At 40.8% G+C, this 20,627-nt stretch overlaps 1 protein-coding gene across 1 annotated transcript in view; it reads left to right on the top strand.

The window, feature by feature from the left end:
* Positions 1-20,627, top strand: part of syt7a (synaptotagmin VIIa) — a gene marked incomplete at both ends in the record, with an annotated part of 88,750 nt that overhangs the window by 35,841 nt on the left and 32,282 nt on the right. Inside the window, one exon of the mRNA XM_083893943.1 lies at positions 8,358-8,461. Coding sequence (XP_083750069.1) covers positions 8,358-8,461 — 104 coding nt within the window. The remainder of the gene's footprint in view (positions 1-8,357; positions 8,462-20,627) is intronic.

The raw sequence follows: 20,627 nt of genomic DNA on the forward strand, positions 1-20,627 counted from the left end.
AGCTGTTCTTTGGCAGGTGTAACATGCAGCTATAGGTGAACTGACACCGTGTAGAGGTTTTGTTGGTTTTCTCATGTATGCATCAGTTCTGTGTCAGAGGTGCTAATAAGGCGACGGTGCCATTAGAGGCGACACCAGCCATGTGTCACATGACGTCTTGTCACTGGGATGAGATGGATCTTATCTGTCTTCTGAGAGCAGACAGCGTGTGGGCGGCAGTTCTCTTACTCTCGCTGTGAAACAGCCTCCGTGACAGAACAGCAGTGCCACAGCTGAGCCGCGGCGAGCGCGCGGGGACACAAAGACAAGCAAAGCTCCCGCTTCGCTACGGGGGGATGCAAGGGACACTCGGTGTCACCGCAGGTGCTCTGTCTCTACCTGCCAACATTCCGCCGGTGTCTCTACATGCCTCGACGGTTCGCTGCCCATGAGACACTAGTATCTACTGCGGAATTGAGTCCATAAACTCTACATTTTATGACGTAGTTCCAGACGCGTACCGTCACATTTAAGAGTGATGAACTAATCATCGTTAGGTTGTTAATTTAGTTACAACATGTTTCCAGCCAATCACTCTTGATTCTTCCAGAATGAGATTAATTTTTAATAGATGTCAAACTGTGGAACAGCTAACCCTTAAACTACTGTAGACTTATCTCTTCTTGCTTCTTGGCTTTCAGCACCGGTTGAGGAAGATTTGTTTTTATCGTGCATACACAGCTTATGTTAACTATGAGTTACTATATGTTTTATAATGATCATCTCTGTGCACATATCGGATGTACGTTTTTGTTTGTGCAGCACTTTGGTCAACTGAGGTTGTTTTTAAAATGTGCAGTAGATATAAACCTTCATTTTGATCCAGTATGTTGTCAGAAAATTTAACTTGGGAAGTGTTGCCGTGAAGTAAATGTCGTCACTGTTTTAGTCGTAAAAAGACAAATGCCAAGACATAAGTGCTAAGTCACCACAAGCGAACATTAGAAATATAAACAGTTAAAGGGACAATATGTAGTATTTATGGGTTTATTTGACCCAAAATTCACTTTTTTTTTACATATTATGTGCTCCTGCATTGTCTAGTCGCTGTATAATATTCTTTGTTTCATTTTCGTAGTGTTTCAAAAAGTCATGTAAAATAACATGGTCGCGGGCCGTGGTTGCATAGCCACTGCTAGCAGAGAGACGCCATGTTTCTACCGGAGCCTGTAAGGACAAACGCGAGAGAACAAATCAAGCGTCTCTTTACTTGTAGCTGAAGTCCCGCCTCCTCTCTCTCCGCTTCGTCTGCTACGGCCGCGGTAGCTCCGCCCTCTCCCTCGCCTCACGAACCTCATCTGCTGACACGGAGAAAGACGACGAGGACGACATTTGACCGGCTGTGGATACCGTAGCGCTCAGGGAAGGGAGGGGTTGAGCAGAGGAGCAGTTCTTTGTTGTAAATTTCAGCCTCTCCTCTAGATGGCACTATAAACTACTTACTTCCCCTTTAAGTCGTGCACATTTTAGTAACTTCAATTCCCATACACCTGTACATGTCACACTTTTAACCTTACATCACATTAATTATTTATTGTTATTTATTATTTACTGAGAATCAGTTATCATTGTATCCTGAACTAAGCTTTAACATCACTTGGAAATCACTGTTTAAAATATCACCTCATTAGGTCATTTGACAATAATTTACCCAGACAATGATTCCTTTTATCCACTGTTCCACGTGTGAATCGATTTTATGCTCCTTCAACACAAATTATTTTGTGCAACTGAGCAAAGGAGAACTATCTGGTTTGAATGCCTTCATATGCTGTATGTGTGTATGCTCTTCTGCCATTTGTCTGGAGAAATAACTGCAAAAAAAGCAATTAAAATGGTGTATAATTAATAAGCCAGAAGGTCGATGGTAGGAATTTCAAATGTCACGATTATATTCTAAGCAGAAGTGAGTAATGTTGCTGTTGCCCTGAGATTCTGCCTGAGAGGAGACCTACTGTGCAGATGTCTGTGAGACATCTGAGGATTAGCTTGGCTATAAAGAGGCCCAAACCCAGGCTCCAGTACACAAAGAGGGCACTTTGATGTGGCGATTCGGCTACAAGCTTTGCACCCGCAGCTTCTGAGGCACAGCCCTCTCTACCTGCGTCGCAGTCGCAAAAATGCCGTTTGGCAGCTTTGCTGACTGGACACTGCCCCAGTTCTGCCCGTCCAATTAGCATTTTCGTCTACCCCCGAGGACTGGTCCCTTTCTGCTTGGCTTAGCTCACTGTATGTGGGCCACATCACCTACATCAACTGTACCACTCTGTGTAACCTCCTTAATGCATGATGTACTTCCGTCTTTGCGTCGAAATACCCGTATTCAACCTCCTGTGTGACTTAAAGGACTCATAACCTAGTTCCCTGGTGTCCTAATGAACATGTCTGTGACATGCTTTGGTCAAAATACCTTAAGGATGAAGCACCACAGCAGTTCAATCACCCTGCCAAAACAGCCCTGTTCAGAACATTTGGTTTTGAGTGCCTGTCTCTTTAAATGCAAATGAGACACAGGAAACTACATCAGCGTCACTGAGGCTCCGGCAGCTAACAGCATTTGGGAAAAACGATCATTTGGCCGACTCTAGCAGGCACATTTCCATCATCTATAAAATGTATCCACTCGATATGTGAATCCTCTGAGGCTGTACGTTTGTGTAGAACTCTGTGCTGCAACTGTGTAGCTAAGAACAGAACACTTCCCTGACTTCCGGATACTATTGCCCTCGCCTGCACTCTCACGTTTTTTAGGGACAAAGCAGAGCTCCGCGAGACAACAGTTCCAGGTATTTGCACAATGTGACGTCGCGTTGCGTGCGGAAGTCAACGTTGCGTGTTTTATCTCCTGTACTTGGACTGAGGCGCACCACAAAAACATGACTTAGTCGTCTTTTTTCACACTTTGCCTACTCATAGGGCCAGAGCCCCACATATAAGTATTCAAATGAGTAAAAAGTTGATTTTGCATAATATGTCCCTTTTAAAGCGGAACTAGACCGGAAGTTCCTATTATCGCTGTTTTTTTTGGTGTGTATCTGCGTCATTACCTTGTTTATGAAGCCCTGACGGTTCGAAACAAACAGTTCAGCCATTGCTGAGAACGTTGTGTTTTATTGTAATCTCGGGGCTCAACGAGATCACTGAAAATCCTGTTGCACATATATGTTAGTTATGGAGGTCTACTTACATATATTAACTTGTTTTTATGGTCAAAAACCTCCTAGTTGCTGCAAACTAGCCGATAGAAATCCTCTTTTCTGACGGTGTATTTCTGCTGCGATATTTCAGAGTGAACTTTCACCCCCAGAAGACAGAGTCTTGTGATTGGCCAGTACTATCCAGCACATCCGTTCTCAGAAGCGCAGCGCCCCCCTCTGGAACGGCGGATGCACTGCTCCTCATTATCAAAACATTGTTTTAACAGTGTTTAAAAATAGCTTCTTCACGACTCCCCGCCGCAGTCCCTTTGACGACCTTTGACCCGGAGTCAGACCCAGAGTCAGAAGACACTGTTGCTCGTGAAACACCTCCACAACGGACGTTATTCTTCTTCTGCGGTTCAATGTACGTAACCGGATGTGCCCGGACTACCGCCCGGAGCAGGACGATCGGTTGTTCAGGAGAACCGCTGCTTACGTAACTATTACGGGATTTTCAGTGATCTCGTTGAGCCCCGAGATTACAATAAAACACAACGTTCTCAGCAATGGCTGAACTGTTTGTTTCGAACAATCAGGGCTTCATAAACAAGGTAGTGACGCAGATATACACCAAAAAAACAGCGATAATAGGAACTTCCGGTCTAGTTCCGCTTTAAAATGAGTAAAAAGTTGATTTTGCATAATATATCCCTTTTAAGTGTTGTCCTCTTTATGGAAAGGGTATGTTGTAAAATCATTAACTTCTTCTTTGTCACAGTAATTTTCTCTTTAAGGTGCTTTTAAAACAGCAAAAAGGAAGATCCCGCACGGCGAGTAACTTTCAGTGATGAATTTATCGCAGCGCTTTGGCTCTCGGCCTTCATCAGGCAAATGGTTCTTTGGGAGCGAGAAGCCTTCTTAAATCGGACGGGCTGGGCACAATTGACAGGTCTCATTTGTTAATGGACCTGGCAATATGTATCCATCTCTATAAACATACAGTAAGACCTTCAGAAGAAATCCATAATCAAGATGTTTTTTTAAGGTGCTTATTAAAGAAATGGCAACGGAATAAATCTAAAACAAACAAGTAACTTGGATTGAGAGCGCTCAGACTTTGGAAGGCTTGTGGCCAAAGGGACCAATTTGTCATTTTTACTGTGTGGATGTGATTCATCGCCCCCGCAATCACTTTTCAATCTTACCATATAGTGAGAATTACTAAGTGGGCTTTTGAAATTATCTCCATTTACAGCTTATTTTTTTTTTTATCTTTCACCTCACTGATGTGTCACCTGCTAGATTATTTCAAGCCACAAGTCCTGTGTGTGTGTTTTTTTTCTCCAGAGGAATGTGATTTGCATTTCCTGAGTGCTTTGATAACAGAAGCTCTCATACTCGTACATAATGAGGCCTCTTTCTCTTCACGGCTGAAGTGCTTAAGATTTGCACATCTCACCAGTACCTCAACAGTGTATTTCTCTACACCGCACGCATCGCAGTGCTTCTCTGGAACTCCTAAAACAAAAATTAAGAGTTATTTTTCTACGAAGTGGGAAGCAGACGCCTGCTGCCCCATAACTCAGTGCGGTAATGTGACTCCTTTGATGATGCTTTTTATTTTGAGTCTTTTTTGTCTTCATGACACGCATCGTAAACCATAAAGCACCACCACCCCCATCCTCCGACCTTCAGAGAGAATGCAGGACCTTAGGCCCCTGTACGAGCTGCTAGCTTTCACAGATCCATCTGATTCTCCAAGCCCCTTAAAAAAAAAATCAAAACATCCATCACTGAGGCACTTAGTGCTGAAGATACCATACATGCCCTTAGCTGCAGACCAGCTCTCCTTATTTAACATCCTTTGCTGATGTCATAGTATCTAATGGACTCAACTTTATTGACCTCTCTATGAATGAACAGTAGAATAGTCTAGAGTCTGTCTATTTCCAAACAGCTATGAATAGATGTTTATCTATGTTTCACTGACCCTCTTGTGCATAAAAGTGGCATAAATGTATGTCTTTGAATATCGAAAAAAAATATTTGTGGGTGGATGTGAAAAAAAATATAGGAAGTGTGCTGATAATATTTACATTTTCATAATCAGAACAAGGTCAGCGAGGTAGGAGTGTGTCTTTTCCAGACTGGGGCAGCTGCTGTTGTCAGGAGATCTACTCACAGAGAGTGGGATGTTCTAGATGTTCAGGATTTGCACTGTACCGCGGAGGTGGTCGGCCTGATTTCTATCAACCTTTAGAGCAGGATTTTATTCCAACCAAGGGTACGTCTTCTCTAACATGGGTTAGGGATTTTGTAGGATACAAACTCTGTGAAAAGACTCAAAATGTCTTTTTGTTTCAGATCCCATACTTGGCGCCTCACACTGACTGCTCTTCGCTACTTGAAAATGATGGAATTCAATAAGAAAATCCTTCTGCACTGAGAATAAAACCATCAAAACACACACAAAAAAATTTGAACTTTCTTAAAATGTCCATTTAAAGTGCTGTTTAGAGATTCTGGCCACCAGTGGGTGCTGCAGAACAATGTTTTTACATAGAATGAAACCTGTCCTCCAATTGAAATTGGCCAAATTGACCAACCCCTGAATACAACCCATAGGTACGTTTTTAGAATACAACCCATAGGTCCGGTTTTAGAATACATTCCATAGGTACGTTTTTAGAACACAACCCATAGGTACGTTTTTAGAATACAAACCATAGGTATGTTTTTTAGAATACAACCCATAGGTACATTTTTAGAATACAACCCATAGGTACGTTTTTAGAATACAACCCATAGGTACATTTTTAGAATACAACCCATAGGTACATTTTTAGAATGCAACCCATAGGTACATTTTTAGAATACAACCCATAGGTACGTTTTTAGAATGCAACCCATAGGTACATTTTTAAAATACAACCCATAGGTACATTTTTAGAATACAACCCATAGGTACATTTTTAGAATACAACCCATCGGTACATTTTTAGAATACAACCCATAGGTACATTTTTAGAATGCAACCCATAGGTACATTTTTAGAATACAACCCATAGGTACGTTTTTAGAATGCAACCCATAGGTACGTTTTTAAAATACAACCCATAGGTACATTTTTAGAATACAACCCATAGGTACATTTTTAGAATGCAACCCATAGGTACATTTTTAGAATGCAACCCATAGGTACATTTTTAGAATGCAACCCATAGGTACATTTTTAGAATACAACCCATAGGTACATTTTTAGAATACAACCCATAGGTACGTTTTTAGAATGCAACCCATAGGTACATTTTTAAAATACAACCCATAGGTACATTTTTAGAATACAACCCATAGGTACATTTTTAGCACATACCAACTTGGCACAAGTGTTAGTGAGGTCAGGATTAGGGCTAAAAAAAAAGTTACAGACAATTTGCAAGTTGAAATTGTGTCTATCACACCAAAGCACAATGCTTTAACCAATAAGCAAACTGCCAGTGGAAACCTCACAGAAGCTACTTCATGACAACACACCCAAGGTACCAGATTGCTGTTATTTATACTACCACTATTGTATCTGTGGCACAGCTAGCTACTAAACATGTCACATGGAAGTGTGTGTGGTCATTTGCAGAGTACTACAATAAATACGTCTCGCTCTCGTATGTCACGTCTCTCTCACGCGGCGACACCATTTACGGTTGCATTTCAAATGCGAGAGGAAAAAAGACAAGAAGATTCTAGTCTCTTGATCGATAGTGTTGTCATTTTGTTTGATTGTTGGGTATTTACAACCTGGATTCTGGCTAATCCACATTAAAATAGTGAGTTGGAGAACATTTATTTAGTCAATTTATTAGTTTTTACTGAGGCAAACCTCATTCATCTCCAGCTCTTTCTGTGGAGGATACAGACTGTGTTGCCCACACCTTTTATTTCACAGCCCAGTATTTTCCTTTGTGTCCTTGCCATTTCTGTATAAATCCACAGGCAAATTCACAAAACTGAATTGTTCTTTTTTTTATTGTTCAGTCAAACAGTTTATGTTCTATCTGTGAGCGAGGTCGCTGTTCACGGTACTTGTCCTGCTTTATGCACTTTTCTCTCTGCATGTGTGGCCTCAAGTGTCACATAGACATGAAACTGGAGCATCGTCTCATTCTCGTTTCCCCACATGAAACGAGTTTACCTGCCGCCGTTCCTCCTTTTTTAGACTCTCGTCTGCTGCTCCCACCAGACGTGGTGAGGTGGATCCGGCGGCGACTAGTAAAAGCATGCGTGTTTGTCAGCGTTTGTCGCACGGCGGTGTGACAACACGTCCCGTCACCGATTTATCACCGTTGTTCAAAATAAATCACGAATTCCGGGTTGTTTGTATCGTCTCGTGTGCACGTATGAAAACTCGGTGAGGCTTTATATCCCTGTTGTCTTGAAGGAAAGGCCGTTCAACCGCTTAGACGCTACTGCAATGGTGATAAGCAGCATGTACATACACTCAGGCACACAGGTGCATGTGCGAATCCCTCTCTCTCACACACACTCGCACTGAGACACATATGAGCAGCAATAGATGATGTTTTTTTATGACTCTCTTCCAGAGCCGCCTCTCTCACTGGGCATCTACTGATACCCATTAATCATGAGCTCACTTGTATTGTCAGCTTAGCCTCCCTAGCCTCTCCTCTCCTCCCCTCTCCCTCCTCCCTTGCCTTCACTTTCAGCCTGTCAGTTAACAAGCTGTGACACCATGACAGTGATGTGTGTGTGTGCATCTGAGTGATGCCTGGCTCCAGCTCTTATTGGAAAGGTATTGAAATGCTTTGGCACAAGGGGGGGGGGGGGGGGTTGGAAGTGATGAGATTGTATTTCTCTGCTCCTTATGACAGAACATATAAATGGAAGCTCTGTCTGGATATTCAATTAAACGTGCAGGGAGGCAGCACATCGTTCGGTTGCCCCCCCCCCCCCCCCTTTGAGAAAATCGTTCATTGTTGCATGCTATCTGCTTTGTTCTGTGAAGAAAAAAAAAATCCATGTTATTATTTTACACCCAATAAAGGAAAAATATCCCTGTGTGCACAAAGCATCACTCATTCTCACTCTCTCTTTCTTCCTTTTCCCCATGTGTGTGTGTGTGTGTGTGTGTGTGTGTGTGTGTGTGTGTGTGTGTGTGTGCAGGCTCAGTGTCCCTCAGTGTGTTCCTGGTCTCCCTCGCAGTGACAGTGTGTGCTGTTTGGCTGGTGGCTCTTTGTGGCGTCTGCGGTTGGTGTCAACGCAAGCTGGTGAGTTCACACAGACGCACAAATTAATTCGCCAAACACGTCGTGAGTTTCGCAAGCAGATACACTGTCGCCCCTATAGTCACAATCGTAGCTATACCCTAACATGGTTCAATAACTAGAGCATCAATAAACATGGTCCTCTATACGTTTACTGGGTAACACTATAATAAGTGTACACTATTAGCATTAGTTAAGCATGAATAAATATTGAATTCATCATTTATAACGCATGGATACTCATTAGTATGTAGTTTATTAACACAGTTATAAATGTTTTACTGTGTCCAGATAGCTGCTGTACTCAAGCAGCCAATCAGCATCCACCTCAAAGGACCGCTCTCTCACCTCTCGCTCAGTACATGGCAACACTTCAGCACATGAGGAAAACATTTAGAACTGTGTTCATAAACTACATACTAATGAGTATTCATGCGTTATAAATGATGAATTCAATATTTATTAAAGCGGAACTAGACCGGAAGTTCCTATTATCGCTGTTTTTTTTGGTGTGTATCTGCGTCATTACCTTGTTTATGAAGCCCTGACGGTTCGAAACAAACAGTTCAGCCATTGCTGAGAACGTTGTGTTTTATTGTAATCTCGGGTCTCAACGAGATCACGGAAAATCCCGTAATAGTTACGTAAGCAGCGGTTCTCCTGAACAACCGATCGTCCTGCTCCGGGCACTAGTCCGGGCACATCCGGTTACGTACATTGAACCGCAGAAGAAGAATAACGTCCGTTGTGGAGGTGTTTCACGAGCAACAGTGTCTTCTGACTCTGGGTCTGACTCCGGTTTAAAGTCATCAAAGGGACTGCGGCAGGGAGTCGTGACTAAGCTATTTTTAAACACTGTTAAAACAATGTTTTGATAATGAGGAGCAGTGCATCCGCCGTTCCAGAGGGGGGGCGCTGCGCTTCTGAGAACGGATGTGCTGGATAGTACTGGCCAATCACAAGACTCTGTCTTCTGGGGGTGAAAGTTCACTCTGAAATCTCGCAGCAGAAAATCACTGTCAGAAAAGAGGATTTCTATCGGCTAGTTTACAGCAACTAGGAGGTTTTTGACCATAAAAACAAGTTAATATATGTAAGTAGACCTCCATAACTAACATTTATGTGCAACAGGACCACTCTATGTGACCTTTAATGCTTAACTAATGTAATAGTGTGTACTTATTATAAAGTGTTACTGAAAGGACATTTTAGTGCATTGCAAAATACAACTATAAGAGATAATCCAGTACAATTGTATCCAAGCAACAGAATCCAAAGCAACAGAATTCCAAGGGTCACTTGACAAATCTATCATAATGTATCATGAATTGTTTCAAACTAAAGACATCTCAACCCACAACAAGGTACTTTTTTTTAAAGGTTTAACCCGAAATAATGTACGCACAGTTTCACACATATTTCATTTTGAAGTAAAATCTTTATGTGAAGTCAAGTAGTTCAATAAATACCATGATTATGAAGAAGGGGTGACCTGGCCAAGAGGTCAGCAGCACACGTCGCAGTAAATATCAGATTAGATTATAGGAGACGAGCTACACGCAATGAGTTTAAGTGAACGTACTTGAAAGCTGCACTCGAGCAGATGCGTTTGCTCTGCAGAAGGATTGCTACGCTTACAGTACGTCTTACATGACAGCAACAGCTTCAACAGTCCAGATGTCAGCACATCGATCTCTCAGACGTGAGCAGCAGCAGCAGCAGCAGCAGCATCAGTAAAACTGTGCTGACGCAGCGTCACTACTCGTTGAGTGGAAACACAGCTCAGATGACCTCTGATAGGAGGCACATCATTGTTATTATGAGGTATGAAATTTGATTGGTGAAAGGAAAGGGGGGGGAGGGGGCAGATTAAAGAGAGACGAAGCTCTGTGGCTAAGTTACTCTTCTCTTCTCTTTTCTTAATTATATCCGCGAGAAACGCTCTCTCGCGCGTCCGCAGATTTTAGCCGTTAACGCGATAACTGGAAAGGCGTTTGAGATTAAATTTTCTTTTTTTTTTTATGGGTCACATACCACCTGTAGATGATCCCTATTGATTTTGAGCCGTCTACCATTATTATTAATTAGTTAATTAATTAATTAATGATATAAAAAAACATATTTTCGCCTGTATCTTCCAAAGTATTGCAGGTGTTGGCTTCAAATTTTGCATGGGCATCACATACCACCTGAGAATTATCCCTATCTTTGTAGCTTTATTATTAATTAGCAAATTTATTTATTTATTAGGTAACGCTTTCTTTTACAGTCCCCTAATTACCAGGTATTTACCTGGTAAATTCATGGTAACACCAAAGTGTTACTAGGTAATTACCAATGGTAATAAGAAAGTAAATACAGTGAAACTGTTGCCAAAATACTGGGCATTTACCTGGTAACTATATAGTTAATTATAGCGTGTTATTACTGCTGTTAATAAGAAGGTATGTACAGCTAAACTATGGCAAAACTATGGTAAATGTAAGTGTATTATTGGGTTATAAACTGGTAATAAGCAGGTACCTACAGTCCCCTAATTACTAGCTATTTACCCAAGGGGTAATCTAACAAACCTAACCCTAAAAATGTGTGTAATTACATGGAAACAAGCTTGGCTTTCTTTTACAGTACAGTTTTACTTTACTTACCGAGTACATTACCGTGCATTACCCAGTATTTTGGCAACGGTTTCACTGTATTTACTGATCTTATTACCCTTGGTAATTACCTAGCAACACTTTAGTGTTACCATGAATTTACCAGCTAAATACCAGGTAATTAGGGGACTGTAAAAGAAAGCGTTACCATTTATTATGCTAAAAACCCATTTTCGGCTTTATCTTCCAGACTGATGGAGATATTGCCTTCAAATTTTGTACAATGATTCATGTAAAAACTATCTACAAGTACAATCATTGTTACTTTGGCTATGATTGGTAATAGTTACATAATACGTTAACTGGTTAACTTATTAGTGAACACAGAAAAATAGTTTCTTTATTATTGAGCTCATTTGGACACATTGAGGATATCATGGGTTTATTTAGCACTTATTCATAATATTTATTACATTATAATATACATTTATTAATCATCATATAAAAAATGGTTAAGCCTCCATTTCTTTATTAATGCATTGAATGGAAAGTTTGAACATATTGTATGCTTTTTCATGAAATTTAATAAACATAGTGTATGCTTTTTCATGACATTTGGACACTTTGAAGATATGGCAGGTGTGGTTAGCATTTTAATATTCATAATATTTAACAAGGTATAATAAGTTAACTAGTTTTATTAAAAACTAGAGAGAAATTCATGAGTGCAGGTATTCTGTGTTCAATATCGAGTTTATATGGATACTTTGAACATGTATAAAGTGTAGTCAGCATTATATCATAATATTTAACAGTTATTTTGTTGAATTTATTAATAATTAATTAAAACATTAAGTGGCAGGTGCGAGTGGGTATATTGGAAAGTTGAGGATTGGACAAGTTCGCGGATATACCCCTTGCTGTCGGCCCCCGACAGCGTAGGCTAGTTATTTCATGCTTGTGAAGTTAATTGATTTCTGATTTATTCTGTACTTAACCTAAACACACTGGTGTTGATGTTGATATGAGGTCTGTGTGTGTGTGTGTGTGTGTGTGTGTGTGTGTGTGGCGGGAGGCTACAACTGCCTTTTACTTCCCTGGAACATTGCGTTATATTTGATATTCCACTTTATAGTAAACGGAGCAGTGAAAAGGCATCAGTTTTCCGCCTGTGGACGGAGGGTAGACCGTGGAAACTCCCTATGGTCTTCTCCGGAGCACTGCTGCTGTAAATGGATCTGATTTTCTATCTTGTGACGGTGGCACGCGGCAGACACTCAGCTCCAGTCGGCCCGAGATTGGGATTGGGTGACTATCTTTTGGCCTCGTGACCTTTGCGAAGACAAATCTTAAACCACATCCTTGTACGAGAGATATTGTGCTTCCCTCTTTATGCGTGCCATATCTTTCCCTTATATAGAGTGAATCTTTTATTGTAAACTCTTACTCCCTGCGGTCTATGTACTGTATTTATATGTGTGGTTGTGGTGGATGGGGGTGCAGTGATTATAGATGTTGCTGGTATTATTGTTCACAGAGTTTTATGATTATAATACATTATTATTTTAAAGCTCTATGCAATACAATATTGCTTTGATTAAAGCTTTTATTACATTGTCCCTGGAGTGATTAAGTGTCTCTTAACTCAATATAGACTGTAATACGTTCAACATGCCAGCTCAGTGTATCATTAAGCAAATTGCCAATAATAATTCTTTAGCTACTAATTGTGATGTGCAGCTGGATCATGGTATTGTAAATGCTGCAGTAAATTTGAGGTGTTGAATTCCTTTAAAGCGGAACTAGACCAAAAAAAGTTCCAATTAACGCTGTTTTTTTGGTGTGTATCTGCATCATTACCTTGTTTATGAAGCCCTGACGGTTCGAAACAAACAGTTCAGCCATTGCTGAGAACGTTGTGTTTTATTGTAATCTCGGGGCTCAACGAGATCACTGAAAATCCCGTAATAGTTACGTAAGCAGTGGTTCTCCTGAACAACCGATCGTCCTGCTCCGGGCACTAGTCCGGGCACATCCGGTTACGTACATTGAACCGCAGAAGAAGAATAACGTCAATTGTGGAGGTGTTTCACGAGCAACAGTGTCTTCTGACTCTGGGTCTGACTCCGGTTTAAAGTCATCAAAGGGACTGCGGCGGGGAGTCGTGACGAAGCTATTTTTAAACACTGTTAAAACAATGTTTTGATAATGAGGAGCAGTGCATCCGCCGTTCCAGAGGGGGGCGCTGCGCTTCTGAGAACGGATGTGCTGGATAGTACTGGCCAATCACAAGACTCTGTCTTCTGGGGGTGAAAGTTCACTCTGAAATCTCGCAGCAGAAAAACACCGTCAGAAAAGAGGATTTCTATCGGCTAGTTTACAGCAACTAGGAGGTTTTTGACCATAAAAACAAGTTAATATATGTAAGTAGACCTCCATAACTAACATATATGTGCAACAGGACCACTCTATGTGACCTTTAAACAGCGAGTGCTCGGTTCGTCAACCGTTGTTGAGGTAGTGTAACCGTTTAGTTGTTTTTTAATGTCAGGTGGTCAGGGGCGTTTGAAGTGTAGTTCCATGGCTGCCAGCTGCTTTGCTCTAGTGTGGTGCACAGTTATCCACAGTTCCACGTAATTGATCTTGTTGCTGCACGCCACTTTAAGCTGGTGTTCTGCTCTCTGTCTGTCAGTCAGTCGCTCGCACCTGCAGTAACTTGTCATTTGTTGAATTTTTCCTCATGTTGCTACTGTTTTTCACAGAAAAATACTGGACTAAAACCTCTGTTATGAGAAGGTGAACGAGAGCCACTTGGTGTAGCCGGTTGTTTTTCTGGTTGTTTCACCGTGACATTTTTAACCATGATTTATATAAAAATGGGTTCATTGTTGCATTAAGTACCGTAAAAGAAGCATTTGGGATGCAAATGAAGCCCTTTGTGTTCTATGACCACTTACAGTGGGGAAATATATAACAGCTGCTTAATGCAAAAAAAAATAATAATAATGAAGTGTGACTGAGATAAATGGCCGTCGCCTCTATGGTGATAAACACGCTATTGATGATGCACTGCGCTATGACGGCGCACAAATACTACTAATCTTGTCAGAAAGTGTCTCCCCTCATTTATGTCATCATTCTCGAGACGCGTTATTGTTATTTGTTATTATGCGATTAACGACCATGAAGTCGGCAGCTATGTGCAATCTGTTCTCGGTGTTCCAAACACTCCGCTTCACTTCCCTTGATCTCTTTCTCTGCCGTTATCCACGGTCGTTCCATATCCCCCTGAAGACATTATTAGAATAAATATACAGAACAATTTGCATTAACACGGTTACCTCTCGATACGTACCGCACATACTGTAGATCCATGCAAGCTCATTTTCTATGCACACACACACACACAAAATCTCATTATGTAAAAACTTGTGCTTATTGTAAAAAAAAAAGAAAAGAGAAGCCACCTCTGGCCAAGTCCATGTCTTTTGATATTTTTGAATGTACTATTTTGACAGTGTCAGCTTATATAAGAACACATATTTCCCTGAAGCTTCATGTGTCAGATGTAAGTGGGCCTGTGCCACTTTTTGTTATGATTCGTAGGTTAATAGACGAGACATTTCGGGTTAGAGCAGATTTTGGCAACCGGTGCAATTGCTTTTATTTAAATAGTCCTCATGTGCGGTCATCCCCAAAGCTTTCTTCCTGCATGACTATTTATTTCCCTCATCCCATTGCAAGTGCTGTATATTAAACACTATTGTCTTATGCAAGTATTATACATTTCTGTTTCATATTTGTATTCGTTTGCATACAAGAATAACAAAGGCACTTGCATATATCAGGACACGCTGGTGTCGGCATTAAACATTTGTATACACCCTCGGATTTAGATTAGCATAATTTATAACAGTATTATTTTACATTTATGTTTTAAAGGGACACTGTGTAGTATTTATGGGTTTATATGACCCAAAATCCACTTTTTTATACATATTATGTGCTCCTGCATTGTCTAGTCACTGTATAATAGTTTTGTTTCATTTTCGTAGTGTTTCAAAAAGTCATGTAAAATAACATGGTCGCGGGCCGCGGTTGCATAGCCACTGTTAGCAGAGAGACGCCATGTTTCTACCGGAGCCTGTAAGGACAAACGCGAGAGTACAAATCAAGCGTCTCTTTACTTGTAGCGGAAGTCCCGCCTCCACTCTCTCCGCTTCGTCTGCTACGGTCGCGGTAGCTCCGCCCTCTCCCTCGCCTCACGAACCTCATCTGCTGACACGGAGAAAGACGACGAGGACGACATTTGACCGGCTGCGGATACCGTAGCGCTCAGGGAAGGGAGGGGGTGAGCAGATTTAGTAAATTTCAGCCTCTCCTCTAGATGGCACTATAAACTACTTACTTCACCTTTAAGCCAGTGTGAAACAAAATACCAGCAACTTCACTTTGTATTACTTGAGCTTTAAAGTCTTCATTGACAGATTTATTGTTTGCAATTTGACGACAGTAGTAGCTACACTCTTAGAAATAAAAGTGCTAAGTAGAACCATATAAGGTTCTTCGGCTTGTCCTCATAGGAAGAACCCTTTTTGGCTCCAGGTAGAACCTTTGGGAAAGGGGTTTTTCAGAAGCAAATGGTTCCGAGTAGAACCTCAGCCCTTGTAGAAGGACCGTTTTGGAACCCTTATTTCTAAGAGTGTAGAAAAGCAATCGGAGAGCGCAGACCTCCGCCAAGGCAGCTCAGGGGCCCGCCCCACCACGGATCACGCCGGAAATAATCACTTTTTCCTGGTCCGATTGTGGACATTTCCTGAAATTTTCATCCAAACCCGTCAGTGACTTTTTGAGTTATGTTGCTAACAGACAGACGAAGTCATTTTTTTTGGTAAACTGCCTAACTTAAAGGGACAATATGTAGTATTTATGGGTTTATATGACCCAAAATCCACTTTTTTATACATATTATGTGCTCCTGCATTGTCTAGTCACTGTATAATAGTTTTGTTTCATTTTCGTAGTGTTTCAAAAAGTCATGTAAAATAACATGGTCGCGGGCCGCGGTTGCATAGTCACTGTTCTACCGGAGCCTGTAAGGACAAACGCGAGAGTACAAATCAAGCGTCTCTTTACTTGTAGCGGAAGTCCCGCCTCCACTCTCTCCGCTTCGTCTGCTACGGCCGCGGTAGCTCGCCCGGTAGCTCGCCCTCTCCCTCGCCTCACGTACCTCATATGCTGACACGGAAAAAGACAACGAGGACGACATTTGACCAGCTGAGGATACCGTAGTGCTCAGGGAAGGGAGGGGGTGAGCAGATTTAGTAAATTTCAGCCTCTCCTCTAGATGGCACTATAAACTACTTACTTCACCTTTAAGCCAGTGTGAAACAAAATACCAGTAACTTCACTTTGTGTTACTTGAGTTTTAAAGTCTTCATTGACAGATTTATTGTTTGTAATTTGACGACAGTAGTAGCTACATTGACTGAAATAAAAGTGCTACCATATAAGGTTCTTCGGCTTGTCCTCATAGGAGAACCCTTTTTGGCTCCAGGTAGAAACTTTGGGAAAGGGTTTTTCAGAAGCAAATGGTTCCAAGTAGAACCTCATTATTTAGCCCCTTATTTCTAAGAGTGTAGAAAAGCAATCGGAGAGTGCAGACCTCCCCGCCAAGGCAGCTCAGAGGCCCACCCCACCACGGATCACGCCTAAAATAATCTCTTTTTCCTGGTCCCATTGTGGACATTTCCTGAAATTTTCATCCAAACCCATCAGTGACTTTCCGAGTTATGTTGCTAACAGACAGACTAAGTCTTTTTTCTCACGTGGTTATTAGACTCTTATGTTGTGGATCTAATGATTGTCAGCAGGAGCTTTTTTTTTGCAGGTGTTGGTTGGATTTTTTTGCATTTTGGCAGCGGTGCAGCTAACATCTGTTTGAGCGGCAGCAGCTGCTTGGCATTCAAAAGCCCTAAGCTTCCTCCTGTGAGCCCTTAACCGTTTGATCCATGACATTTTTCTGTTGGAATTGAGATTTAACCTGACCGGAGTCGCTGCTGGATGCGGCCGCCGCCGCCGTTCGAGCTTGTATCAACAAATTTCAACATTTTAATTGCATTAACTGGGAGTTAGGAGTTCATGGTTGTTAGGGCGAGTATTGTAATTATGCCAATCAGAGGACAGAGGAGATGATGTGAATCGATGATTATAGAATTTCTAAGATCTGTCACAGTTAAGTCTTGACCTGTCACAGTGTTGGCAGTGTTCCTAGTAATATGTAAATGTTATGCCTCTGTGATTACACGCTTCTGGATGTGAGTTACTACTATATTACAGAAGAACTCGCGTATAAAGAAAAACGTTTTGACAGACGCAAAAAAAAACGAACTTATCACTCGACGGTTTACCCTCGGACAGCCATTTTAATAGCGCACTCCTCTCTAATTATGGTGTGATGTGGGTAATATTGAGCGAACATGTCGACTCTTGCTGCCTGCTAATTCACAGCAAACAAACACAGCTGGGTGTTGGAAGGCAGTGCACTGCCAGCTGGGACGGAGAGAGTGGTAGTTTCACTCCGTCTCCTCCCATGTCTGGGTTCTTCAGGAAAACCCTCGGCTTCACTCTGGGCATTTAAATACCAAGTCTCTAAAATTAGCATTTTCTTTTTTTACATGAAATGTAAACAGAGGTGGATGATGGTGTGTAAATATTTCTATAAACATTATACTGATTATAGGGATGGGTCGATGCAATGCTCAGTATCCGTTTTTGGCACTGGTCAAAATCACATAATCTGATACAATCCCATCCATCTTCTACGGCTCTATCCTCCACATGAGGGTCACGGGGGTGCTGGTGCCAATCCCAGCACCAGTGCCAACCCTGGACAGGTCACCAGTCCATCACGGAGACAAAGAATCATTAACTCTCACACCTATGGTCAATTTAGAGTGTCCAATTTGCCAAATCTGCCTGTATTGGGCTGTGGGAGGAAACTCTTCTTCGTCTTGGTCTACTTACTTGAGTCCTAACCACTATATATCATAAGATAAAGTTGGAAAGTTGTTCTATTGTACACTGAGAAATAATAAAAAAGCCCTCCTGGTTTTTCAGTTGAATGTTCTCCACATTTGTCTTTGAGTACGAGATGGAGATTGTCGTGCTGTTTCTTGTTTTGTGAACCGTTAGCTCTGAAGTTTATGTCTTTGTGTGTCTTTTTCTGACATCCCGTCTTTAGTTTTGCTCCTCTGTGATTGTCTCTCTTTACTCAGATGTGATTTAGCTTGTGTTCAGTTGTCCCTGAGCTGCCCATTCTCAGTCCTGCTGTTTCTCCTGCTGCTGCCTGTGCCATTCTCCTTTGTCTTTGAGTTTCGAGTTCTATGGCTGCACAGATTTTTATTTATTTATTTTTCCTCAGCAGACTGTAAACCTGTCCTTCTTTAAAATATCTTGTCTGCACCGGCCTTGTGAGATCAAGTCTTGAATTTGTTGACGAGGTAAAAACTTCTCTGTCTTTATTTGTACCTTTAAAAAAAGTTGTGAAAGTCAGAGAAGGATTATAGGATCACAGCAACGCATCAACGAACTCTAACCAACTTGACTTTCAGTTTGTAATGTTGGTCTGTGACTCTTTTTCTTCACTGGACAGATTCATAAACATCTTTGGTGCATTTGCTGTAATGGTTATGATATCTTTTACAAGAAAAGTAGTCGAATTAGAATTTCATTTGCAACATAATCTTCCTTGAGCATTATATGGCCCCCGGTGTGAGTACTTGGGGTTTAACACTATATAATAACTTTATCTCTACCTTTCAGTTATGTGCACTGTCGTAAAACTTGACTGAGAATATTTGCATTTGAGAAAATTCAAAATTGTAGATAAAAGTTTTTTTTTTTAGGGGACTTTTGTGTTTTCTTTTCTTTATTTCCTGCAATATAATGACCTATCTGATGAAATGTCATGTCGCACAGGATTTACAGTTTGACTGACAACGTTTGTTCATATCAACTGGGAGTATTTTGAACTCTGGGCAGCACAGCGACAAAAAACGATGACTGGTTTAAAGCAGGGCCCTGACGCTGGGGAGCGTCGAGCTTTATTTTCCTTTGTTTGTTGCTTCGTGTCCACAGAGCCAGTGAGATTTGTTCAACACTGTAGATTCCTGCAGCCTCCATTGAAGAAGGAAGCAAATAATGTTGGTTATCCACTGCTGTAAATGAGCTGGAGGACAGGTGGAGAGGAGATGCTTTATTTATTTTTGAAGCTGTGTGTGTAACTGTGTGCGTGTGTGTGTGTGTGTGTGTGTGTTCTTGCACTTGCGGCATACTGAGGACCGGTGAGGGTTTTTAACCAACAAAGTGAGGTCAGTTTTACGAAGTGAGGACATTTTGGCCGGTCCTAACTTTGTTTTCATTGAAATCACTTCCTGAGGTTGCTATAACATGCTATACTCAATTTGTAAAAAAAAAAAAAAAAAAAAAATTTGGACGACATAGTATACTATGACGTTTTTGTCAAATTTTGAACCAAAAATTTCGGGTCAAATTTTTTTTGTCAAAGATTTTTTTTAAATTTCGGATGACATAGTATAGTATGACGTTTTTTCTAAAAAACGTGGGTAAAATTTTTTTTTCAAATTTTGGACGACATAGTATAGTATGACATTTTGTCAAATTTTAGACCAAAAAATTTGGGTCAAATATTTTTTTTCAAATTTTGGACCAACAATTTTGGGTCAAATTTTTTTTGTCAAGGATTTTTTTCAAATTTTGGACGACATAGTATAGTATGACGTTTTTGTAAAAAATTTGGGTTACATTTTTTTTTCAAATTTTGGACGACAGTATAGTATGACGTTTTTGTAAACAATTTGGGTTAAAAAAAAAAATTCAAATTTTTGACGACATAGTATAGTATGACATTTTGTCAAATTTTAGACCAAAAAATTTGGGTCAAATATTTTTTTTCAAATTTTGGACCAACAATTTTGGGTCAAATTTTTTTTGTCAAGGATTTTTTTCAAATTTTGGACGACATAGTATAGTATGACGTTTTTGTAAAAAATTTGGGTAATTTTTTTTTTTCAAATTTTGGACGACAGTATAGTATGACGTTTTTGTAAACAATTTGGGTTAAAAAAATGTTTTCACATTTTGGACGACATAGTATAGTATGACGTTTTCGTCAAATTTTTAACCAACAATTTTGGGTCAAATTTTTTTTGTCAAAGATTATTTTCAAATTTTGGACGACATAGTATAGTATGACGTTTTTGTGGAGGTTTGCTGGTCCTCACTTTGTCAGCAACACAGTCCTCAGTATGCAGCAAGTACAAGAGTGTGTGTGTGTGTGTAAATGTCGAGAATCATGAGATTTGGTGTCTATTGCACAGTGTATTAGTCCCTCCTCGTTTCCACACTCATGCCTCTCGGGACTTCCTGTCACTCATTGTTTCTCTCAGTTCACTTTTCACACCTGTCCCTCCTTCTCATCTCTTTTATCTCACATGCCAGCCTGAACTCTCCTTTCCTCGCTCTCCTTCTGGCTGTTTTTTTTTTTTTTT

Source organism: Microchirus variegatus, assembly GCF_963457635.1.
Source record: "Microchirus variegatus genome assembly, chromosome: 8".
NCBI lineage: Eukaryota > Metazoa > Chordata > Actinopteri > Pleuronectiformes > Soleidae > Microchirus > Microchirus variegatus.